This window comes from Salarias fasciatus, chromosome 15, assembly GCF_902148845.1.
Source record: "Salarias fasciatus chromosome 15, fSalaFa1.1, whole genome shotgun sequence".
In the NCBI taxonomy this organism is placed as follows: Eukaryota; Metazoa; Chordata; class Actinopteri; order Blenniiformes; family Blenniidae; genus Salarias; species Salarias fasciatus.
Genome location: NC_043759.1, coordinates 12,515,463 through 12,540,035, shown reverse-complemented (window position 1 = coordinate 12,540,035; position 24,573 = coordinate 12,515,463). Strand labels below are relative to the sequence as shown.

Below are 24,573 nucleotides of genomic sequence, written 5' to 3'. Positions count from 1 at the left end.
AAGTATTTGTTGATATTTTTTCTATTTTCATAAGGAGAGTGAAGCATAAGCCTCAGTCTTCTGGGGCTCCAGCAGTTCCATTAAAGGCCATTAAAATTTTCAAGCAGGACCAAAATGCGACACACATTTTCCTCTGGCACTTCCTCTGAAGCTTTAAATTAAATATAACACAGGCAACTATCTCATATGTCTAAAATACTCCGTTTTAGACAGATTAGATTACAGCCAGCGTGAGGTTTTGTCACATCCATTCATCTTTTCTGCCACTTTATCGAGCTGATATCTGCAGAGTGAAAGAACTGATCCCAGCCCATTCTTCTTTTTTCTGCCAGTATTCCAGTGGAGAACTTTGAGGACCACAGCGCTCCGCCGTCTCCCGATGAGAAGGACTCTGGCTTCTTTATGCTTCGTAAAGACAGCGAGCGGCGAGCCACGCTGCACCACATCCTGACCGAGGATCAGGACAAAGTGGTGGCCAACCTGATGGAGGCCTTCACACAGGTCGGGAGCGATAAAAGCTAAAATCAGAGCAGCGATAGATATCATCAGGCGCAGCCAGAGCACCGGCTAACTACCTCCTGTGAGGATAATTCTCTTCTTCTCTTCCTCCTCTGGCCCTCTTCCCCCGACCTCCAGGGCTCTGAGGAAATGAAGCTGAAGCCTCAGCACATCTCCACCCTTGTGGTGAGTCTGGCTGACTTTGTGCGGATGGCAGACAGGAAGATTATCGCCAACACCCTGTCTCAGCTCAAGCTGGAGCTGGATTTTGACAGCACCGCCATCAGTCAGCTGCAGGTCGTGTTGTTCGGCTTCCAGGATGCTGTAAGTGTTTACAGATGGATTTTTTTTTTCCTTTTTTGACATTGCAAAACTAGATTAAGTAGCACGCCACTGAAATTGCATTGAAGTTTTCATCCAGTCCGGCTTGTTAATTAAACATTGAAATCTAAAACTTGCCGCAAAGCTTCCAGCTCATATAAATGCTTTTAGCTTTCTAAAAGATAAAGCTGAAGATGCATCTCTGAATGTAATTCCTCTGACAGAATACAGAGTTTCTGCTCTCTGACATCTGTAAAATGTGATTTCCTGTCTTATTATCCCCCCCCTCCCACTCCCATTTGAAGCCAGAGGTGCCTCAAGCTCCTGCATAAACCACAGGCTCCAAGCACTTCAGAGTAATTGTTGTCATTTTCTACAAGCTGCAGAAAGCATTCAGGCTGTCCTGTTGCTGCTCCTCCTGCACGTAGATCAGAGGAATAACTGAAATACTGATGATCTTCAAGAGATGAGGAAGTGTGGAGAGTAACTGCACGTTCTGTAGGAAGGCTCGTCGTCTGCTCTCCTCCTCAGAAATGCAGTTATGCAGATGAAATGACACTACAGCAAGTGGTTGTTTTCATGGCAGTGAGGGATGTTGCATAACTCTGAGGGAGAATGAAGCTCTGACGCCTCCTGTTGGTCGTCAGGGAGAATGGTTCCGAGTAGGCGGCAGGCGTTCTTCATCCTCGAGGATGTGAGGTTCAAGGTATTTCAGGAATATTAGCATCGTCAGATCCTGCTGCAGGACTGTTCTCTGCTCAAGGATCCTTGTAAACTGACTGTGACCAAGGATGGAGTTCTTCTGTAGATATATAGAACAAACAGTGCTTTACTGTGCTTACAAGTTCACAACCTCTTGAATAACTAATACTTGCAATGTAAATCAGAATACTATGAGCTTTTCCTGCAGAAACTCCTCATTGGAGTAATTTTTTTCACACTGCCTGAAAAAAAAAAACCCAACAAAAGTTCCTTTTAATTTAAGCTTCTCTTCAACAGAACATTTGTCTCTATAGACAGTAACAATCTGGATTTTTCCAGGTGAACAAAGTGCTGCGAAATCACAACATCAAGCCTCACTGGATGTTCGCTCTGGACAACATCATCCGCAAAGCCGTGCAGACTGCGATCACAATCCTGGTGCCAGGTATCCTCACCAGCGTCTGGAGTCGAGCTCCTCTGAATTGAATCATGACTGGCCTGAGAGCTGAGGAAGTCTTTGGTTTCACATTAAACCTGCTCTGAAATTGTGTGTGTTCAGAGCTGAGGCCTCACTTCAGCCTGGCCTCCGAGAGCGACCCGGCCGACCAGGAGGACGTGGACGACGACGCCGAGCCGGACAGGAACCCCGCCCACCAGAGCCGAGTGCCTCCGGTGGCCACGCACGACGACACGGTGGTCACCTCGGGAGTGAGCACGCTCAGCTCCACGGTGTCCCACGAGTCGCACAACGCACAGCGCTCCGTCAGCATGGAGCTGGGCAGGATGAAGCTGGAGACCAGCAGGTAGACTCGCTTCCCTTCTCTGTTTTTATGAAGAACGTTATGAATTATTTATCAAATTGAGGCGATAATCTAAGATTCTTTGGTATTTTTCTTCCGTGTGTTTGACCTCAGGCTGCTGGAACAGCTGCTGGAGAGGGAGAGAGAGTATCAGGCCATCCTGCAACAAGTGCTGGAGGAGAGAGAGCAAGAGATCAGACTACTGAGGCTGCGATCTGAGCCTGCAGGTCTGCGCTTTTATCTGAACTTACCTCCTCGCACTCTGGTCGGCTCTGAAACTCGCTCCACCTTTGCTGCTCCAATCTGTCTTCACATCTCGCAGCCAGCTGGAAGAATCTGCTTTACATGAACAGCTGTGCTCTTCAATGCATAAACTAAAAGTCATGGCAGCCAGAGAAACGTCCAGGGAGGAATCCGCCTTCATTTTATTCAACTCACAGAACAGATTCCGAAGGCCATGTCGCAACTAATGAGCACAAACAAAGCTTTCTTATCATCTCCTTGAGGTGTAGCTTGTTTGATCTCTAATTCCAATTAGCTGGTTAATCAGTGGCTCCAGTATTATTCCCATTTTGACCTGCTGATATGATGATACCAGTGTGTCTTGCAGCGAGAAAACGCCTTCACCTTTTCAACTGTCACTTTATCTTTTATGTGCTATGAACTTTAAACCTTGTGTAGAGAGCCTTTTAAAATTTGATCTGCTGAAGTACAATTCAAATTTAACAAGATCTGAGAGTGAATCAGCTTTCCTATGAAAGACTGTGAAACATGTTCACATCTGCCATAATAGATGCTTATTTCAGTGTTGCAAAAAGAAAATATCCAATGTAGGTAGATTGTTGTTGTTGAACTAAACATTTAAGTTTGGTTTTGATGAACATGGTGTAATAATTATGAAGCTTCGTCATTTCAAAAATACTTTGTTATTGCAGCAATTCAGTGTAATTTACGTACCGCAAACTGAACAGACGGACTTTTATCAGCAATCCTATTGTGGATAAGATAAACATGTAGCAAATTTCCTTATAGTTTACTGCATCAGCCAGTAGAGGAATATTAATAAGGGATGATATTTAACGATGAGGCTTGATAAACTATGCTAAATGTTGCTAAATGCTAAACATTGTACAGATATCATCTGCGTAAATGTTTAGTGAGTGTCCTCAAGGTTCTAACAGAAGCTCCTCAATATGTTCTCCTGTTAGATTCTCCCACATCTCCCTCGTCGTCCGGCGGCGAGGAGGGAGAGAGGAGTCAACCTCCACAGAGACATGAAGACTCGGAGCTGACCGGCTGGCTGCGGCTTTACGGTGCTGACCAGGACTCCATAGACAGGGTGGGCGCCTCGGTTTATAACCCCAGTCAACACATATCTTTGAGATATTGTTGTTAGTGTTTTTTTTGTTTGTTTTTTTTTTCAAAAAAGAGCATTGCATCCAGATAAAAAGGGAATCCTGACTGAAAACCAAGAACCTGTTTTCATGCACCTCTTGTAATTTTACACCTCACTCTTTTTTTTTCTCTTAAGATACTGAATGAGGAGTACACACTGAGCAACATCCTCCACGATGTGACAAGAGACGACCTGAAGAGTTTAAGACTGAGGTAAAAAAAAAAAAACGAACAAGCCTAACCTCTCTTTTTTTATCCAATTTGAAACAGTTTCACTTCTGTATTCTCTGCTTTGTGTCAAAAATATACACTGATGCTGCTCCTGCATCTCATGAAGAGAAACACAGAAGTTAACCTGTTAACTTTTGGTAAATAGTGTAATACAGACCAGATTCACTGGATTGTTCTCCCACTTGTCGGAAACAAGAGCTGGATTTAGACCTTTGTGACAGAGTCGTTTTACCCCTTGTGGATATTGTTGCAGTTGTAAACCATCGTCTCCAACCTGACTGTGTTTTGTGTCTGTCTCTCATCAGAGGTGGTGTGTTGTGTAAACTGTGGAAGGCCATCACTGACTACAGGCAGAAGCCAACCTAAGGCCTTAAGTGGCGACAACCACTCAAAGAAGCCAGGAACTTTGTCCCTCGACAACTCAGCATCCTCCTCTTTACCTCAGTATTTATAAGACAAGGAAGACTTTTCGGAGATGAAGCTGTGTTCAGGACGTGCACAGAGCAGCGTTCCCCCGACGCAGGAGTCCCCCTGGAGTATTTTATAGATTTGAAACAAAGATTTTGAATATTAGGTCATTTTGAAAGTAAGAATTCTTAAAGTGCCACTAGTTTTGTTATGCCTCAAGGACACAGCTTTTGTTACAAGTGTGTCTGAAAATTCAATTTGATGGGAAAAATCGATAATTGATTTCTTGAACTATTTTCCTCCCATCTTTACAAAGATGTAATGTTTACAAAAGTGGAGACTGACCGTTTTCCGACGTAAGCCTGAGATACAAAATATACTACATTCAGCGTCACCTGTACTAATATTTTCATCATTGCATCTTATCACTACTTTATTTAAATTTATTTTAATTTAACTGTCATGGTTATCTGAAGGATGTCAATGCATGCCTTTTTTTAAAAAAATATATATTTTATTTTATTCAAACTGAAACTTATTTAAACTGTCAACCCTTTATGTCCACATTTTCTTTTTATAATGATCATTATAATTAAAAACATCATGTAAATATTGTGTTATAAAATTCTATGTGAATGACATTTATGTAACAAGAAGACTTTGTTAAACATAGTTAACTCTCCTTAAGATTGGACCAAGTCTATGATGAACACATGTAATATTATTGTATTTTCTAGTGTCACAAATCATTGGAAATGTTAGTAATTGATATTACATCAGATTATTTGTTTTTATTGTTGTACACTTACAATTTGTGTTTATCTTGCTTGTGTATATACAGCCATTCAATCAGATGTATGTTGTAAGAAAAAAAAAATCTAAAATGCAACAAATTTCATATGGAAGAGCCTTTTTCCTTTTTTATTTTAAACTATGATGTCACACGCGGGGAAATAATTGTGAGCATTGTGTCCGTTTTTGTTTCATATCTAAATGGATTCAAGATTCTTGTGTTATATTGTTGAAATAAAACTTCATCTTGAAGCTGTGAAAAAAAGTGGCGCTAAATCTTCTGTTACAGATCAACACAAATGAAAGGTTGGAACTTCTTTTTCAGGGGAAAATCTAAATGTCCTGTGCAGTACGGTAAATGTTAAAATTTTAACTTTTCAGTGCATGAAATGACACAAAAATTATTTTTAAGAGATTTTGCAAACTGGCAATGTGCACACAAACAAGCCACAACATTTATATTGCTGCTATTGGATGTTGGATAGGTGGATTGATGGGTGGATGGATGGATGCGACTTGTATGCAGACGGGAATAAGCTGTCCAGGTGAGGGCACCAGGTGCACTGCTGCTGATTCGCCATATATGGGCATCGCGTTACGTCACTGATTTCCGCCGCGCAGGCCGCGGTCTCTCGGTGTCTCGCGGGCGCCTCCGCCTCACCATGACAACAGCAGATTTTCAGCAGCGTCAGAGGAGGAAGCATCACCTCCATCAGCGCTGATCCAGAAACGGCGGATTCCCTTCTTTGCTGTGGATTTGTGTTTATTTCCGGGGACTGGAGCCGTCCGTGGTGCCAGAGGCTCAGATGAGCGGGAGGCCAGCGGGAGACAGAGGGACTGACTCCGCCTGACTGCGGGAACAACATGGCTCTGCTCCAGCATCCCCGGCCGCTGCTGGCCCGCGCCGTGCTGCTGCTGCTGCTGCTGCTGTTCATCCTCAAGCGCGTCGACTCGCGCTCGTCGCCGATATCAGACCTGAAATCCAGAATATCCGGCGTGGAGGAGCTCTTGGAGGAATTCCGCAAGCAGCTCCAGCAGGATCAGGTGTACAGGACGGGCGACGTGCTCGACTCCTGCGTGGGCGACTACAGCCCCGCCAGAGAGAGCATCATCCGGGCCAGGGTGTCCATCGAGCAGGGCGCCACCTTCCTGCTGGCCCCGGAGCCGGTGTTCACCTGGAAGGACTGCCTGCACGCCTGCTGCTCGCAGCCCCACTGCACCGTGGCGGTGGTGCAGGAGAACCCGCGGCAGCCGGAGGACAGCCTCCGCTGCTACCTCTTCAACTGCACGTACCGGAGCAGGAGCGTGTGCTCGTTCGCCCCGCAGCAGGGATTCACCACTTACACCCGCTCCGCCAACAGCAGCAGCAGCAGCAGCCGCGGACACATCCCCGCTGCATCCGGCGGCTCCGCCCGGAGGCCCGGCCCGGAGGAGGACGCGCAAGGTGGGACACATGTAGAGACACGCACAGGGTTTGTGACTGACTGAGTGTGATTTTAAAAATGATGTCAAATTTAAATTACGATTTATAGAGTAGTTTTAGAGTGCGGCTATTGTCTAAATACATGCTGACTTGTCAACAAATGAACACAAATCAAGAGGAAAAGATTTCACAAATGTAAAAATACAAGATTTGCACGTATAATACTTTTTTATCTATTTAATTTCATACAATACAGTAAATTCAAGACAAACCAATACTGACTGTTCCCTACTCTGAAAGCCTGGGTTAATGATTTGCCTCACAGTTTGTAGCCTTGGTGAGAGCAACAGCTGCTGGTTTCATCACTGTCTGAGGATTAAAAACTACTGCAGTGATAGAAGTTCTTAAGCATCAATCTGCATTTCTACTTTTTAAGCAGTTATAGTAAGATACCACAAAACAATCTACTTTTCCAGTTTCTCCAAAATAACAATGTGGTGATTCATCTGCTGGGTTTGAAAATGATGATCATAACTGGCATAATTCACTGATGACGGCAACAATAATGCAAATATTTCACTTATTTTTGTATGAATGTAAACCTGTTTTCATTTTTTCTCATTTAAATGCAGAAATAAAAGCATATTTTATTTTCCAATAAACAGAAACGCAGTGTTTAAAGTGACGAAAGAGAGTGTTCTTTAGATCCTGCAGTCATATGAGGGATTTGGTTTTGCAGAGGAGGACGAGCCGCCACGCAGCGACGCCGGACAGGACGTGGTGATCCAGCTGCCCACAGACTGGGCTGTACTGGACGGACGGGACAGCGTGGACGACCATGGCATCAACCACTACGAGTGGACACTTGTGAAGGGTGACACGGCCATCAATATGAAGGTCAGCATTTGCATTTTATAGGCTTAAAAGGTCTATACTGGTATCAAACAAATGAAAGTGATTGCATGTGTCCACCTCCCTTCTCTGCAATGAAAACAAACAATGAGCTTAAGACACAACTCTTTTGTTCCGTCCTTTCAGATGTCCCGATTATTTGTTTAAATGGACTCTAATTGTTCTCACAGACATAGATGCGCACGGTACATTTGAGCATTTCTAATGGTTAAATCAACAAGGTGGCTGGCATGCCGAGCTGCAGGACGCTCTGCTGTTTCAACACAGAACAGAGTTTATTACGTCCAGACTGAAACAAAGAAAGCAGCAGTGTTTGTGCCTCAGATGTGGCGTCATCTGAGATGTGACTCTTCTTCCATGACACATCCTGCGTCTATTTCTACACTTGACTGTGTTCTTCTCAACAAAAAAAAATCTTTCGGTCATCATGAGTCATTTCTCTATTTGTACTAGAATTATTTTCAAATCACCTGAAAATGCTGATGATAAAAATCAAGCTTTGATTTTACTGAGTTCGTCCTGCTGTTTGATTCAAGCATCTGCTCAAAGCACTTTTTGCTGCTTTAGATGTCTGAATACACTTCACACTGTCACATTCACCCATTCATGCAAACTGTCCTTCAAGGTGCCCATTGTGAGGTTCAGTGTCTTGCTCAAGGACACTTCAACACATTTACAGGGTGACAGGGCTCCACCAACTGAGACAAAATGGCCCCACGTCATTTTTTTGCTATAACACAAAACACTCCATGAGCGGAGATCTAAACTGTGCTTGTGTGTGTGTGAAGTCGACCCACCCAGGGTTGCTGAAGGTCAGCGGCCTGCAGGAAGGCGTCTACACCTTCCAGATGACGGTCACTGACTCCTCTGGACAGAAGAGCTCGGACAACGTCTCTATCACCGTGCTGGCACCGAAACACCAGCCAGAAGGTGACGAGCCCCCCCACTGCATCCATTTCTGCTCTAACGCTTGAATTCATGTAACGCCGCACTGAGTTCTTCCTCTGTATTTGGATCCGTTGCTGTTAATGAAGTCAAACATCTGCAGTTTTGTGTTTCTTTACCCGCAGTGTGTACCGGCCACTGCTCCAACTACCAGTTCAAGTGTGATGACGGCTGCTGCATTGATATCACCTACTCCTGCGACGGGAAGCAGCACTGTCCAGACCGCTCTGACGAAGCCTTCTGCACCAACTGTAAGAAACGTACAGCTGTTGGCATATTGATCTATTCACAACTTATATGTTGGAGCTGAATGTAAGCATGACTGGTCACATTTCTTTGTTGTAGTTGACAGCAACCGGAAGTCGGTGACCCACCCGGGGGCTTTACTCACCCCTCAGCAACCTGCAGCCCAGAGAGAGGAGACCGAGGAGGGCTCCTTGCTCTCGACCGGACGCAGGAAATCCACCCTAACCCCGCAGGACAGGAACGTACCGGCTCCCTCTCAGATTTCTACTGAACAGGAGGCCTCGACCAGTCAGGGTAGGTTCGTGTTTGAAAACCTGTCGTTGTCTGTGGGTGACAAATAACAGTATAATATGAAGTAATAAAAAAGCAATCAGCTGATGATGCTGCTTTCACTTCAGTTTTACCTTTTAAAACCTTCAAATGACATCCTCTCTGTGGCATTGATGCAGTTTGCTTTCATAAAAATGCAGAGAGGGTTTTAAGTGTGAGTCTGGACGTGGCAGCAGATGGAGCCTGCAGGCAGCCATCCTGTCATAGCAGCGAGCTCAAAAACGCTGGCTGAGCCAAAGGGCCACTCTGCATTCCCTGGGAAAGCGGCTCCTCGCCCGCATCCCCTCTGAGTACTGGAACAAAGCTCCCCTTGTCCCTTCTGCCATCTGATCCCCGAATCAGAGACCAACCAAAAGGACTTCTTCCCAGATTTCTATTTAGTCATAGGTATTACAAACCCAAGGTTCCCTCGCCGGTAGTTTCTTATTTTTCCAAATGCTCATTCCCATGTCGAAACTCTTCAGCACACTAGCCATATGGACAACATCCAAATACAGAAAGACAATCAGTCATTTCATTGGAGAAACTAAAACCAACAGACATTTTTATTTGGGAAAATCATTCATACTACTGCTCCGTGGCGTTAAAGTCGTCTCATTTAAACCTGTATGTAACATAACTGGTGTTAAACGGTAACGTCGACCCTCAGACACATGGCGCTGCACTGCAGGAGAGTAACTTCAACATGATTTGTATTTTCTGTGCTCCTGCAGCTCCGTGTGCTGCAGCTCCAGTGGTTGGACCCTGCAAAGGCACCTTCCCACGCTGGTATTATGACCAAAATGCTGGGCAGTGCAAACACTTTCTGTATGGTGGTTGCCAGGGAAACCATAACAACTTCCTCCAGGAAGCAGACTGTGTCAGCGAGTGCATCCAGAAAAGTGAGGAATTTACCTTTTGTTCATTTTTAAGCCTAATTTTGAACTTGCAACAACATTTTTTTTAATAAGTTATTTTTTTTACATGCATGAATTTTTATTTTTTTAGGTCCGGCTTTCAGACCTGCAAGTGTCTCGCCTCCAGTCACCAAGCAAACTGAAATAGGTGAGTTATTCAAACAATAAATACATAAAAAAAAAAAAAAGACACTTTTTTAGTAAAACTGGGACTTTCTTTTAATCCGCTGCTTGATTTGTGTTTTTCTTGAAGCTGCTCCTAAAAACTCCCAGAGCCAAGCAGTGAGTGAGACCATCGTCTCCAAGCCGTTCAAAGCAGTGGCAGGACACCCGGGCCCGGAGTCAGGTCAGACCCGGCGCTCATGGTTACGCTCCGTTCCTTCTCCTCGCCGTTCTGACACGGCTCTCCCATCTCCCCCTCCAGGTGCCATCCTTCCTCTGGCGCTCGGCATCATCATCACCGCCCTGCTGCTGCTCATGATCGGCTGCCGTCTCAGACTGGTCCGCCACAAACTGAAGAAAGCCCGGCCGCTCACCACGGAGGAGTCAGATTACCTCATCAACGGCATGTACCTGTAGCCAGGCGGCGAGAATCGGCTCCGAGAAAACAGGCGGGGGCGCCGGCGCAGAGCCGGATCCAGGACGCTTCTGAATTTGCACTCTTTCCCTTCGCAGCAGTTTCTCTTCACTTTGTCAGGTTGGGAGCGTCCAAAGCTCTGCAGTCACGGGCGAAGCAGTAAATCTGCTGCTGACAGACTCTGCCTTCACAGTCAGCAACACATAATCAGACGCTTGAATCCATATTTATATTGTCCTCACAGAAAATCTTGTTGTTTATGGATGAAATATCAAGTTTCCACGATTGCTACTGATAAATATGGCAAAAGAAGCTCTTTTGTCTATGTTACTGTAATTCATTTATTCCGGAATATTTTTATTTCTACAAGGAATTTTTTTTTTTTTTAAACAAATGCTGCACAAAACATGCAGTGTTCCTACCACTATGTGGCTCTAAAAAGTTGTTTTTGTGCTGTGAATTTTAATCATGTTAACTTGTTTTGAAACATAAAATTGAAAAATCCATGTTCTTGCAAGATGGGAACCATCAACAGATTACTCAGAAAGCCACTTGACTCACATGAACTCTTAACAGATTCGCCGTGGACCTATCCAAGTTTTGTTGCATAAGACATATGTGAGCTGTGTACAATATCTTTCTCTCTATATATAAATATGCGCAGATGTATTCCCTCTAAGTGCTGTCTTTCATGTGACATTAAAATTGATTATACATAAATGTGTTTACTATACATGTTGGCTGTGGCAGTATAACCTTTTATCTGGAAATTGACCATGTGTGGTCTTGTTCAACATCCTCACAGTCACATAATACATGATAACATATATAATTTAAAATAAGAATACTATTTGCTAAAAAAACACAAACTGGGAATTCAGATTTTGACCAAATGTTATTATACTAAAATTTGCAGTAAAAAAAAAAAAAAAAAAAATGCTTGATTAAGGTCAGTAACCATCTGATGAGTGTTCTTACTAAAGGCTCCACTAACTGGATAATAACAGGAAGACGCATCAGTGGATTGTTATAAACTGTTTTCTTCCTCCCAGTCAGACGTCTTTATCTGATCATCAGCACTCAAGCTATTAGTAAATGGAAAGTGTTCTGCGTATATTCAAATCCATTCATTTGGATCCCTAATAAAGTTAATTAAGATTCTCAAACTAACATTTCATGAACTGGAACTTTAAGCTGTATATCCTTTTGTTTTGTTTTTTTGTACCTGCAGCTGGTTAAATTACCACTAGTAACAATGAGCTTGTTCACCGAGGATGAATGAGGCTGAAACACAAACACCTTCTAATTCACACCAAAGTATTTCTAATCCATCTGACTTTAACCTCTGTCTGAGGGAGAAATAATCTGTTTATTCTTCTCTTCCAGATGAACATTTATGTCCCAAAAAAATGAGAGAAGAAACCTAATTTCCTTTTCGAAGTTGCCTTGTGGAAATCAGATATCTTTAAGACTTTAACAGTATATTAACAGAAAAGTGAGTAAAACAGAGTGGACTGTTGGATTCATATTTGAAATGCATCAAATCAAAATTTCCACACAAAAAACTTCAGAGTGAAATTCTCTAATTCCCTAAAGTAAGATAAATTCCCTTTAAAATAGGGATCTGAAACCTAAAACTGAATGAAGTCTTTTTGTAGGTTATTTTTATCCCCCATGTTGTAAATAGCAGCTCATTTATTCACAAATTCAACCACAATAGGCAGACGAAAACATAAGCATCTCTTTATTTTCATAAGCCATTCCAGAAACTGTGAAAGCCAAGAATCTTTCAGATCATCCAAAATAAAATGTGCTTTTCTGACTCCACGTTCGTCTATTTATTTTTTTTTTATTCCCTCCCAAGAAAACAGACATTCATTTGCTCTATGTTGGAGTTTTATTTTGGCAAAGCAGTGACTTTTCCACAGTTAGCGTCAGTCACCAGAGGAGCCTGCGCGGGTGATGAATGGAAACCAGCGGCAGAAAGCAACACTTCACAAAGTGGAAAGCACAGCCCTGCATGTGTGCACGCGTGTCGGTGTTATCGGTGCGCTGTTCTCTTTGGAGTATGCCGAGAATGAGCCCATGAGTTGTTTGTTTTGCGTGACGTATGGCCTAAAAAGTGCTGCACATCAAACGGGATGTGTGGATTTCATCAGCCATTGTGGTGCCTGTGTGTGTGTGTGTGTATGTGTGTGTCTTTCTAATACTGCTGGAAGGGGATGAAAGCTCATGTTTTAGCAGAGAAGTCTACAGTTGATGATACACACACACACACACACAAACACACACACAGCAGGTAGGTGATTAATCTGAAAAGGCTCAGGCATTTGTCTTGGTTGTCCGGCGTTCCTCCTACATTCAGCTGTGATGCTGCTGAAATGTAAGGTTGCAAAAATGCAAAAAAACTGCAATTCAAATGGTAAAACTACAAAAAACAACACCAAAAAAAAAAAAAAAAAAAAAACTAAAATCCAGCAGTTAAAAAGAATACATAACATCCACCCCGAAAAAAAAAAAGCCAGCCTTAAAGAGAGAAAAAAAAAAAAATTCCCTCCTGGATTTTTCTGCGCAGAGCTTCAGTCTTTCTTCACAGCCCTTCTTCCTGGGCTGCCATCAATTTGATACTCCAGTCCTTCATTAGACTGAAACAAAAAGGAGCATGTTTAGTTATGCTTTGAGTGAAATGTCAGGGTGCTGTTCGTCTCCATCCCACTTTTCTTCTAGGCTCAAACTTAAAAAGGTGGATTATGGACTGTCTTCCTCTTCAGAGTTCATCCCTGTGAGAGAAAGAAGATCCGTGTTAGAGACGGCGGGAGAAAGAACAACCGGCAGCCTGTAGACAGACAGGTTAAAGGTTAAAAAAAAAATCAATCAATCAATCAATAAAAATTACATGCAAGATGTGAGGAAACATCGTAATGGTGAAAGTCGAAACAGGACCTTTTTCCTTTACAGCTCACAGAGAAAAAGAGTCGAACTTCACTGGATTATTAGAAGCCAATTTCAAAATGCAACCATGCTTTTAAAAACCGAGCACCAGTATCAGATGTTTTAGGCTCTACACACTACGTTAATTTGGACTCTTTTATCAAACCAAATTGGTGCGAACGGTGTTAACAAAAGGAGGAGGAAACGTGCAGCTAGTTGGTATGGTATGGAAGAAGCAAAACATGTCAACAAGCAGCATAACGCAGCCTCTTGTGATCCATTGCCTGCTCCAAGCCAAACCATTTCACCTTTGCCACTGTGAGAAGGAGAAAGAGGGAGGAGGGGGGAGAAGGAAGTCACTTCCACCTGGACCACTGCAGGTTTTTGTCTGTTAAAGGCACATAAATCACCCCCATCAAGGGCTTCTTTTTGGTGCTGCCGTCCTCCAACTTGTCATACTGCTCCAGCATCTGGTTGCCGCCCGCCGGGCCCACGGGCAGAATGAGCCGGCCGCCGGGCTTCAGCTGGTCCAGGAGCTGAACGGGACGAGAGGCGGGGCGTGAGAGGAAGCAGAGCCGTTCATTAAGATCTGAGGCTACATTTCAGTGCGTCTCTCTTTAGACGTGTGTTGATTTCTGCCAGTGGCTGATGTAACTTCAGCCGCACCGAGCGACTGAGTCAGGAATCAAGCTTACCCACACAGCGCTGACAGCTCAGCTCATGTTCAAGCAACACCGCGATAACACAAGCAACTACATTTAGTCACACAGATCTGGCTAAATACTGAACTAGACCCAATTACACTGCAGAAATAAGCTTTTAACAGGATAGTAAATAAGAATATAGCCGTCTTCTCATTGCACTGCGGACGGACAGTGTGACCCTGAGCAGTATTCAGAGAGAGACTCACAGCTTGAGGGACCGTGGGTGCCGCAGCGCCGACGTGGATGGCATCATACGGTGCCTCCTCCGGGTGGCCGAGTCTCCCGTCTCCCACTGAATCACACAACAGGGATCACTCAGAGGCTGCCAGACTCAACACGGGGCTGACGGATGTGCTCAGCAGGCTGTCGCTCACTAGTTTGTTGCCAACAAATCCACTGATGACAGTTTTTATCTAATTTTCAGAAGAAATGTCTCAGAAAGCAACAGCTCAGAAGCAAAGCCAAATCTCATCCTTTATGCTCACCACATTTATAATGTATAATGTATTTTTTGGCCTGTTGCTTGCTTCGTACCACACATTTTCAAACTCTACAGAAATGATCTTAAAATAGCTTAGACTGCTACCTGCAAAGAAAAAACCTCTTCCTCCGATGTTGCCTTTGAATATACTTTGAATATATAATAATGAACAGTGGGTGCACTAAGCTGAAGCCGCCTCCTCCTCATTATCCTTCTCTCTGTTGCACTGAGTTTTTTTTTTTGTTCATTTAGTTAGTATAAGGTGGTTTTGAGATTTTTATATCATCTTGCAATAACTAACAGACTTAATTCCATTTCAGATTTCAAATGGGAAGATTTGTGGTCTAACATGTTGCAAGAACTGAGTGTGAGAGGAATGAAGCTGTGGCTTGAAGCAGGGAAAACCCAACTACAGTACGACACCACAACTGATACCTGATAACTTGGTATAAAACATGGCCAGAGTGTAACTAAACACCAGAGAAGCTGGTGCCCACATTTTCTAGATATTTATTTTTGTATGTTTACTATTTATTTTTAGTTATTTTCTAAGGTAAAATGCATTTAACGACTGTTTAATTATCACTTAAGTATATCCTTTTTTGGAATACTAGCAGGAGTAGTGGTACATTTATCAAGTCCTCTCTTCTTTAAAGTCTGTTTTAAGTTGTTTTTTTTTTTCTGCTGGTTTTTAATTGCCTCGGCTGTTTTTCTGGCTGTAATCTTGTAACTTCAATAGCTCTCTTGTCAAAGTCATAAACTTTGTTGATACCACGAGCGGTTGACAAGCCCAGAGAGATTGTGCTCACTTTGAACTTGTTTGTGTGGTGAGAGATAAGTTAATGTTTTACTAGCATGAATATGAGGCAGTTCAGGTAGTTACATAAGGAAAATGTGGTCCAAATAAGAGGGACTCTGTTGCAACATGTTTGTAGGCAGGACAGAAAATGTTTGGTCAACTAACTGAGACAGACGAGTAAAATAACTAAATGAAAAACACCTAAAAAAAAAACAGTATCTGCTGACTGACTTGTTTTAACACCCTGGTTGGCTCAGCACTTCAACCCTCTTTCAGAGGTGAAAGTAGCTACTCGCTGCTCAATTATTTAATGCTGCACACTGCCTGCTGAGCTGCTGGATGCTTCTGTCCACTGAGGGACTCCAGGCTCAAACCCCTTTTATAGCATGCAGAAAGCTGAAATGTCAGTAGGTTTTTAAACAAACCTCCAAAACTACATACATCTAAGAATCTTACCAAACAGCTTGATTCGGCCCGACGTGATCAAGCTGGGGTCGTCTTTCTTCACGTTGTTTATCGAGTCGTCTACGAGCTCTTTGATGTGATCGATTCCTATAACTTTTCCTTTCGGACCTACCTGTGAAGCACAGAGGACGGGTTTGCTCAGTTCTTTGTTTACTTCAGAAACTCAGACACATTTTATGTTGATTGGTTACCCGGGGAGTGTCTGGCTCACCATTCGTGCAAAGCAGACGGACAGGATCCCACTGCCGGAGCCCACGTCCAGAGCTTTGGCTCCATCGTACAGCTGGTCGTGTAGAAGCTCCAGGGCGTACGCATGCTAGGTGGAGGGGGCGTCGACAAGAAAACTGCACTTAAAACTCATCGGTCTGCTGCGGTCATGTTGCGTCTGACACGAGCAAACATCAGGTTAAAAATACATAAGTAATTTCTTTCTTCTTAGAATAACAGAAATTATTTAATGTGATTAAAATGAAGATCATACAGAAAACGTTATTAAAGAAGCAATAGAAGCAAACATCACAAAGAATTTGTTCAAAGCCACAAATAAAAGGGAGCATGAATTTCTTTTAATTCATACCATGTGTGGTGCGCTGATGGTTGCTTGATAGCCTTGCGGTTACAAAAAAAAAAAGATGAAGAAAAAACAGGTTTTGGTTAGTTTGACTCTTAGCTCTCACACTGTAATTGCTCTGTGCTGCGATGCATGAACCAGCTGAAGAAAAGACATACCTATTGACTGTGGCGAGTCCATGTAAGGATTACACCTAGAGAAATGTGCTCGGTCTGTGGCCAGCATGACTTCGTAGACCTTGTCGGATTTAATAATGCCATTTTCTGGGGAAGCAAGAAGAGCTTATGTCACCACACAAAACCACAAGGCAGAGAAACATTACATAATCTTGCAGCAGAATCAAAAAGAGAGCAAACGCATATAAGGCACAAACACAAGAGGAAATAATGTCTAAATCTAGGGCTCCCTATGCGTTCACAGCAAAGTACTGCATCTACAGCTGCAATTGTTTTGGCAAAACATGAAATCGGGGACTTTGCATGTTTCCAAATCAACTAACACAGAAGAATCTAAAGGATTTTATTTTAAGGGGAAGTGAATCTCAAAGCGAACGATGAGAAGAGCTGGAGCGGGAATGGAATATCTGGGCTTCGTTGCTTTCTATAACGTCCCCACGTCCCCACATGCACTCATTATTGAAGAAGACTGAAGGAGTGTGTGCTCTGTACGTAACACAACTGGATGCTGGATGTGCTGCATGCAACATGTGAACTCAGAAAATAATGGATGGGGGGGGGGGGGGGGGGGGGGGGGGGGGGGTTATAAATGTAAACCACGAATAATTAAAATCACAATATGTCCATGATTACACCAGAAAAATAGCATGAAAACTGTGAGAGAAAAACAGGCTGAGCTCAACATGCTGCAACAGGGAACCGCCAACACTTTCAGAAAAGACAAGGAAGAAACCAGCAGAAGTTCCCTGTAGAAGCGTTGGTGTCTGCAGAATAATCTCTCCTAACAGGTTCCTGTTTGGCAGCTGGTGCCAGCGTAGGAAAAGCCAGCGACAGCCGGCACCGCTCTCATTACTGACTCCCCTCACCCTCAGAGCTGCGCTCCACTTTAGGATACATGACAAATAAACAAAACAAGGGGCCAGATGGAGTCCGACAAGCAGTGTACCAATAGCATCTGGAACATTTCAGCTTCTTGTCTTCCCATCTTCTGTGAATTCAAATGTGCCTTTACCAAGTTAATCGAACAAACAAAATGTTTCCATGGATCATTTGTATTTCCTGAAAAGCATAATTGTTTAAGCAGGTGCTGAACTTCAGAAGTGAATGAACCATTCAGCATTTGAAACAACTGTTGATGCTGGTCTGCCTGTGCTGACCCGTTCTGACCTGAAACACAGAGACGACACTAAGAAAGTTGTAAATTAGCATTCATCCCATGCGCGACCTGCTTAAAGGCAGATTACGCAAACCTGGGGTTAAATTTAAAGCCACCGGTGTGTCTAAATGGGTCTATGTCCCATAAAGTGTACTAAGTAATGAACAAATTTAACAGATTGTGCACATTCTAAACACTGAATTTATATGTGTGCCACTGGCTCGGTGAGAGGAAGACTAACATGAAAACTGGAACAATTCAAACAGATGAAAGGGGATTTGGAAAAGCTAAATGTCTCCCAACAACTTAATGTTTTAGCTTAATGTTGAGCGTTGCATGCTAACAAGCAGATCTGAACAACAACATGCTCCATGAAGACACAACTACAACATATGGTCAATATCCCACCATGCAGCTTTTGGCAAAAAAGCTCACAGCTTGCATTGACTTGCTGGACTGCAACGAATATAAATAGCCTGAGAGGATATTTAATATTGAAAGTGGACTTGCATTCTCAAATCCGCATACAGGTATATAATTTCGTCTGTCTGAACGGGGAAATTTGTAAAACTAATAAATAAATAAATCACTGGCTGTAATGTAAGAGTAGAGAGCGGGGACAATAAATGCCTTTAGAGGCCAACTGGCAGGAATCCTGCAGCATAACTAATAAAACCGAGACACTGCCTCCTGTCTTCATACAATCCTCAACGACCTTCGTTTCAGGCATGCTTTGAGCCGGGTTCTCTCTGCCAGTGTGGCATCCTGAGTGAAGTTCTTCACCCCAAACTGCTCAGGTTCCATTAGGAAGTGCATCCAATATAAAAGTGATTCCAAACCAATACATTAAGATCCCTCGATCCACTGTTGCAACCCCAGAAGAAAGCACCCAAAGCACACTTTCAAACAGCTCTAAAAGGAGACACATGGCATTTCTAATCATTCAAGTTTTCATCACAATTAACAACTACTTCATGGTCTGTTCCTCAAATGCCTGAGTCTATATTATTTAAAAAAATGATTTTTTTTTTTTTTTTTTTTTAGAAATCTTCAGATGTTAAAATACATCTGTTGTCTTTTTTTTCTAATCAAACGAAAGTTGTTTTTTCTTTATTAATATTTTCATACCCGTAATCTTAACCCTGTAAGCGTGCAGGCTACAAACCTGAGATCCATTATATTTTCAACAGGAACTATAAGAATGTATCTGGAGTCTAATTGGGCTAAATGATTGATTTGAATGCATCTATTTCGACCGCAGTTTTCAGAATTTTGCTCCAATGACTGGACTGCAGCTTGGCTTTGCAAGGCAGTGTTTCCTCTTGTGCCACACTACACAATCCTAGTACTTCATCGCAGATCAAAAACACATATGCAATCGATGATATTGATCGCAGTGGACTTATAGCAACAGATCAGTCTTCAGACGAGGTGACACACTGAGTCACTCCACCGCACCGTTAACCGCAGCTATGACACAGCAAGGTGTAATTTTCCATCATCCTCTAACAAAAGCTTAGCAGAAGCACATTTACAGTTGTCACTGTCATTCACAGTGTTAGTGGAGCCCACGATGAGAACAGCAGCCATCAATGGATGTGGGCAGGGCACTCCATTAGCAGCGCTAGCTACAGCGTCCCAAATGACGCACATAGAGCTAGCTGGCTAAGCTAACTTCACACAAAACTCAAGCTGCACAAATATTTCGCGAAGTAAACGTAACGAATGCGTATGTGTGATTCGCTTTCTTTTCTGTGGGAGCACGCATGTGTTCCCCAGAGAGAGCGTGGTGTCGGAAAAGGGGAGGAGAGAGGTAAGGCTAGGTCCATAACAACATACCACATAGCTTAGCAACCAGCTAGCTGCCGCTGCTGCACGAGACCTCTGCCCGCCTAACTCAACCGTTTTCGGGCGAGGTGCCGGCGGAAGACCCCGGTGCCGCCACTTCCAGAAAAACAACGCGGACTTACTGCGGAGGTTGTTGACAAGCTCTGCCTGACTCGTTCCTCCGGATTTCCAGGCCATTATTAGACAGACTTTGCGGAGCAAGTAGACAGCAGCTGTCAGTGCCGCGCCTGCGCCAAATGTTTTCCCGATGAAGCTGACAACCTCCAGAGGAGACGGCGGAGCGGAGGAGACGTCACTAGACATCCAAAGATTTTTTTTACTGCAGCGGGGCCACCTTCCAAACACACGCCCTCTCACGAAGCAGCGTCATTTTAATAAAATAATTAAATCTTGTGTGTGTATGTGAGCAAGCCTTAGATGTGAGGTGAAATAAACACATTCCTCCCTGAGTGCTTTATCGGATTTGCCGCAGTAGCGTTCATAGTGACCACTAGGTGGCGACAGACACCGCTTTAAACCTGACTGCGAGAAAACCTGAAGCTTCACTCTTTTGGTCTGACTAGCTCGCCGTAGTTACGTACGAAGTGCCAGGCGCGTACACTGCAGGGTTGTCTGTGCATGCTAAGCTAATAATAATTACAACTCGCTCTTTCAAATAACACAACGCGGGATTTATTTCAATGGAGAGCATAAACGCCAAATATGTATCCCAGAAAATCAGCAAGACAAGGTGGCGGCCGGTTTCTCATTCCGAGTTACAACAACCAGACATCTTTGCGACTGGCTCATGGGACAACGAGGTGAGCCCTCACGATTACTACAACGTGCCAAACTTCATTGAAAACACACATTTTAGCTTTATTGTTGTTGTTTGAGTCACTGGCACCTACGAGTACTACGATTTCAGACATGCCACTCCTAGGAAGTCCTTGTGGTGTGCTTCAAAGATTTAAAAAGTTGGTGAGAGGATTTACCTGAAAGTAATGTCTGTAAACCGCTAAGTTGTTTTATTTGATTTGGTTTATTTTCCTTTTATGATGTGAACAACATATGTAGATGTAGTCTAGTAGATTTATGTGAATTTACAGCAACAGCAGCAGACATCCATGTGTCCGTGCGCTTGGATCCTTAACTAGGGTTAAACAAAATTATTAAAGTCAGAATGGACAGCTGTACACCTTTAACGCCACTGAGAAATTGAAAAACAAAACTGTACGTAGACTACTACATGGAAACATCACAATAGAAATACCAGGTATTCAAACATTTGTGTTCACTTACATTTCTTCTTTCAATGCGTCTGAAAGTCACATGAAAGTTTAGATAAATCTTTCAGTATCAGAAATCATACATTGTTTTACGAAGTGCAAAACCGTGTCCCTGTTACTATTTAGAAATGTGTTTGGGAAAATATTGTTTTTAACATGTTTGGGACTTCACCAAGTAGAGTAAAATACAAAATGTAGACAGGAAAAATTAAAATGGCATATTAAATGAATAAAATCATAACACTTCATATTGATTTTTTTTTTCAAAAGTTTCACACATATGAGCAGCAGGCCAAAACTCAGCTGCCACATTAAAAGTGAAAAATAACAAGAAAAATGGACTGGAATTTGTTCTGTAACTTCAATTTATTCCCTGTGTCTTGCACTATGGGAGTCTGATTAGAGTAAATTAGAAACATCTGAGCCTATGGCAGTGAAAGTAGGCTTTAACTTAGCAGCAGCAGCATTATCATCATCAGGTCCATAGACTTACTGAAAGCTGCAGAAATTGTGGCTTGAAGATAGGGTGTCAGAGAGGATGTTAAATGTTTTGGAAGATTTGAACACACCAAATAAAGCCGAGTGTTGTTATAATGATGAAATTGCACTTATTTTTAATGGGTTGAAGAAAAAAAAGCAACATGACCCTCTTTTGTGTAAGATCTTAAACCAGATGTAGGCTTTTTCACGGTCTTCCTAACCTCTCTACACTTACATGTAAACTCTTGGATTACCATTTGACATTGATAATGCTCCAAATATAAAGCTATTTTCAAACTGCTTCATTGGAGCTTAACGTCACTTTGTGTGACATTTTCATACGTTTGGTAAGTTAGAGCATTAAGAACGTGACTCTGGGTGTAGGTTTTACCGTGATAAAGTTCCAGATAGAATTGAGATGTCTGCATAGTTTCAGGAATCTGTGTGTCTGAACCATTTGTCATTTCGTGTGTCTCTTACAGGATAATAAGATTTCCATATGGTCCATCGGGAGTCATGCAAGTAACGGCATAGAAGATGGATTTGAGGGAGACCCACAGCTTTTGTGCGAACACAAGCACGATGGAGATGTTCTTGACCTTCAAGTAAGATACTTATGGTTGTCAAGCTGAGATGTTAACCTGCAGTAGGCCACAGTGTTGTGATTCATTTTCAAAGATTAATTAGCTTTTCTTTTTTTTTTTTATGGCAGCCAGTCATTTTTGGTCTTGTCAAATGAATGAAAGGCAATTTGATAGTTGTATAAGTTTGCTACAATTCTTTTTTTTAAAGTCCTTTATATAACATTATTGAACCAGCTTTGTTTTAAAATCATAGCTCTAAATCACACTTAATGTTATTGATACATGTACCTCAAATCCAAGTAGACAACCTCAATGATCTATCGAAATATTAAAAACTATATTCCTTTTCCCTTTTCTTTATTTAATTTTTTTTTCTACCTTCAGTTCTTGGATCAAGAAAGGATCGTCACAGCATCGTCAACAGGGGCGGTCTCCATTTTTCGCCACCACCCAAAGACTCAGGTGAAGTCCTGATTTTAGTTTCATGTGTCAAGAAGCCAGACTTTGATCTTTCAGACTCCAGACACAAAGCAAACCCTGGATGAGTGTTTATTTTATGTGCATTAAAGACAGAGAAGCAGATTTTTTTTTCTTTTTTTTTTTTTTTTTCTTTTTTTTTTTTTTTCTTTAAGGATAGACCGATGCATCGGCCGGTCAATATTCTTACAATCCTAAAGTGTATTCATACATAAGCAAAAACTGGTCTGTGATTTCTGTTAGACAAACAGATAAAAAAAGGTAATTGTTTTAAGATTCATGTGCCTGTTGTGTCATGTTGTCGTGTCTTTTTGTTTCTCTTGATTGCAGACATTATCGAACTCTCAGCACTGGTCGAGAGCACATCGTTACCCATGTGACAACGCTCCCTGCACAGGCGTCGTGTGCAGCAGTCCTGAGATTGTTTCTGTAGGTGAAGATGGCAGAATCACTGTTTTCAGAGCTGACCAGGAAGGAGTGGTTCGAGTCATCGGTAAATATGAGATCAAAATCCAGCTTATCCTGTTAGGGGGAGAAATTCTTACAGGATTATAGCTTTATGTCATTTTCTGTTGTGTGAATTACGCTGAAACATGTTTTGATCCTTTGAAAGACAACGCAGACAGCAGCACAATCCATGCAGTGACGTACTTGAGGACAACAGAGATTTTGACGGTGAATTCGATTGGTCAGCTCAAGCTGTGGGACTTCAGACAACAAAGCAGCTCCCCGTCACAAATCTTCTCCCTGTAAGACACATTCACATGGGCTTTCCTCTTCTGTTTTTTTTTTTTTTTTGTATTTGTATTCATTTATTTTTTCAGTGTTGTGCTGAATTTGATTTTGTTGGAATTTGTTGTTTATTCCAGCTCGGGGGATCGAGTCCCTCTACACTGTGTGGACAGACACCCAAACCAGCAGCACATCATCGCCACTGGAGGCCAGGATGGCATGCTCTGTGTCTGGGATGTACGGCAGGGGAACACACCTTTCTCACTCATGGAGGCACACTCTGCTGAAAGTAGGAATCACTGTGAAAAGATCATTGTATTTTATCAGTTATCAAGCTTATAAATGTATTGATCCATGTTCTTTTTGTCTTATTTTCTGAACAGTGTGGGAAGTGCACTTTCACCCAACCAACCCGGATCATCTGTTTACTTGTTCCGAGGACGGCTCACTGCTGCACTGGGAGACTTCGTCCCCCTCAGACATGCCCTCCTTCCTACAAGGAAAGTCTTGTTTTCACAGATTATTTGGCTTTTATGCTGTTTGGTTAGACTTCGGTTTGACACGTCAGCTGCACCCTGTAAATTACTACCTTTGTAGTGTTAGAAACAAAAACAACTCTAAAGTGTGTAAACAATGACATGGAAGCACAACATGTCAGTTAAAATACACAGGAACATGTGTTAGTGTAAAATGTACATTTCCCACCATCGCTTAACAGGGTTTGAAAAGAACGGACATGGCGGATGTGTTTAGTAACCGATCTGTTAATTTTACGTTGATGTTGATCATTTTGAAGGCTGCAACATTGCTAATGAGACACTTTTTTCATCCCTGGTTGGAACATTGTTGCTGTGTGAAGCGACTCCCCACTCTGCTTGCATTCAGTTTGATCTTCTGGTGTTTAACTGGTAAGTTATTTTTACGGTCTTCTCTTTTACTGTATTCACAGGTGGCAAGAGCAGCGGCGTGATCTCCCGCAGCGCGATGGCTCCAGCTGGAGGGAACCAGTCCCTGATCAGCGCCTGGCTCAGCGGAGACTCCAGCAAGGGCCGCCTGGAGACCACTCACATGCTGCCCAGCCAGACGCTCTCCGTCAACAGCCTGGACGTGCTGGGACAGTGTCTCGTCTGCGGGACCGACGGAGAGGCTGTGTTTGTTAACAGACGGGTCCCAGTTTAGCGGAGCCGTGAGACCACAGGAGATGTGGACGAAGATGTTTATTTCAGGCACAACAGAAGGTTATTTTGTGTGTTGATGCAGTTTGGCTCAAACTCTGTTTGACACATTTGGTTTGCTTGTGTATTTGCCTTCAGTTACGGGTTTCAGTGATCAACATTTAGTCAGGTTTTTGTAAATCATTTCAAGCGAATTGTTACAATACAGCAAAACATTTTGTATGAACTCAGTTTAAAACTGTTAAAAAAT

General features: G+C 42.7%; 4 protein-coding genes across 7 annotated transcripts in view; 3 read left to right on the top strand and 1 right to left on the bottom strand.

Moving 5' to 3' along the window:
- Nucleotides 1-5,253, top strand: part of map3k5 (mitogen-activated protein kinase kinase kinase 5) — a 55,741-nt gene extending 50,488 nt beyond the window's left edge. For both annotated transcript variants that reach the window (XM_030110949.1, XM_030110948.1), the window contains 8 exons: nucleotides 333-501; nucleotides 637-822; nucleotides 1,861-1,966; nucleotides 2,081-2,324; nucleotides 2,436-2,548; nucleotides 3,530-3,660; nucleotides 3,853-3,929; nucleotides 4,253-5,253. In XM_030110949.1, coding sequence (XP_029966809.1) covers nucleotides 333-501; nucleotides 637-822; nucleotides 1,861-1,966; nucleotides 2,081-2,324; nucleotides 2,436-2,548; nucleotides 3,530-3,660; nucleotides 3,853-3,929; nucleotides 4,253-4,313 — 1,087 coding nt within the window. In that variant the 3' untranslated portion in view covers nucleotides 4,314-5,253. The remainder of the gene's footprint in view (nucleotides 1-332; nucleotides 502-636; nucleotides 823-1,860; nucleotides 1,967-2,080; nucleotides 2,325-2,435; nucleotides 2,549-3,529; nucleotides 3,661-3,852; nucleotides 3,930-4,252) is intronic.
- Nucleotides 5,254-5,894: 641 nt separating this feature from the next.
- On the top strand, nucleotides 5,895-10,785 carry lrp11 (low density lipoprotein receptor-related protein 11). Its single transcript, XM_030110950.1, has 9 exons — nucleotides 5,895-6,591; nucleotides 7,310-7,467; nucleotides 8,271-8,412; nucleotides 8,553-8,678; nucleotides 8,773-8,967; nucleotides 9,717-9,884; nucleotides 9,991-10,047; nucleotides 10,153-10,245; nucleotides 10,324-10,785. The coding sequence occupies exons 1-9, from the start codon at nucleotides 6,012-6,014 to the stop codon at nucleotides 10,476-10,478; spliced, it is 1,674 nt and encodes a 557-aa protein (XP_029966810.1). The 5' UTR covers nucleotides 5,895-6,011; the 3' UTR covers nucleotides 10,479-10,785.
- A 1,418-nt stretch (nucleotides 10,786-12,203) lies between these two features.
- Nucleotides 12,204-19,948, bottom strand: pcmt (protein-L-isoaspartate (D-aspartate) O-methyltransferase). 3 transcript variants are annotated; one of them, XM_030110954.1, is made up of 8 exons: nucleotides 19,730-19,948; nucleotides 16,586-16,690; nucleotides 16,434-16,465; nucleotides 16,068-16,172; nucleotides 15,848-15,968; nucleotides 14,318-14,403; nucleotides 13,818-13,943; nucleotides 12,204-13,256 (listed from the first exon to the last, which is right to left on the bottom strand). In XM_030110954.1, exons 1-8 carry the CDS (start codon nucleotides 19,908-19,910, stop codon nucleotides 13,251-13,253), a joined length of 762 nt encoding a protein of 253 aa, XP_029966814.1. In that variant the 5' UTR covers nucleotides 19,911-19,948; the 3' UTR covers nucleotides 12,204-13,250. The 3 variants fall into 3 exon arrangements, with proteins under 3 accessions (XP_029966814.1, XP_029966812.1, XP_029966813.1); XM_030110952.1 differs by having other exon boundaries at nucleotides 13,774-13,943; nucleotides 19,730-19,945; XM_030110953.1 differs by having other exon boundaries at nucleotides 13,716-13,943; nucleotides 19,730-19,897.
- Nucleotides 19,949-20,197: 249 nt separating this feature from the next.
- Nucleotides 20,198-24,573, top strand: nup43 (nucleoporin 43). The gene is made up of 8 exons (XM_030110951.1): nucleotides 20,198-20,407; nucleotides 21,838-21,960; nucleotides 22,324-22,401; nucleotides 22,747-22,909; nucleotides 23,030-23,165; nucleotides 23,286-23,437; nucleotides 23,532-23,648; nucleotides 24,098-24,573. Exons 1-8 carry the CDS (start codon nucleotides 20,288-20,290, stop codon nucleotides 24,325-24,327), a joined length of 1,119 nt encoding a protein of 372 aa, XP_029966811.1. The 5' UTR covers nucleotides 20,198-20,287; the 3' UTR covers nucleotides 24,328-24,573.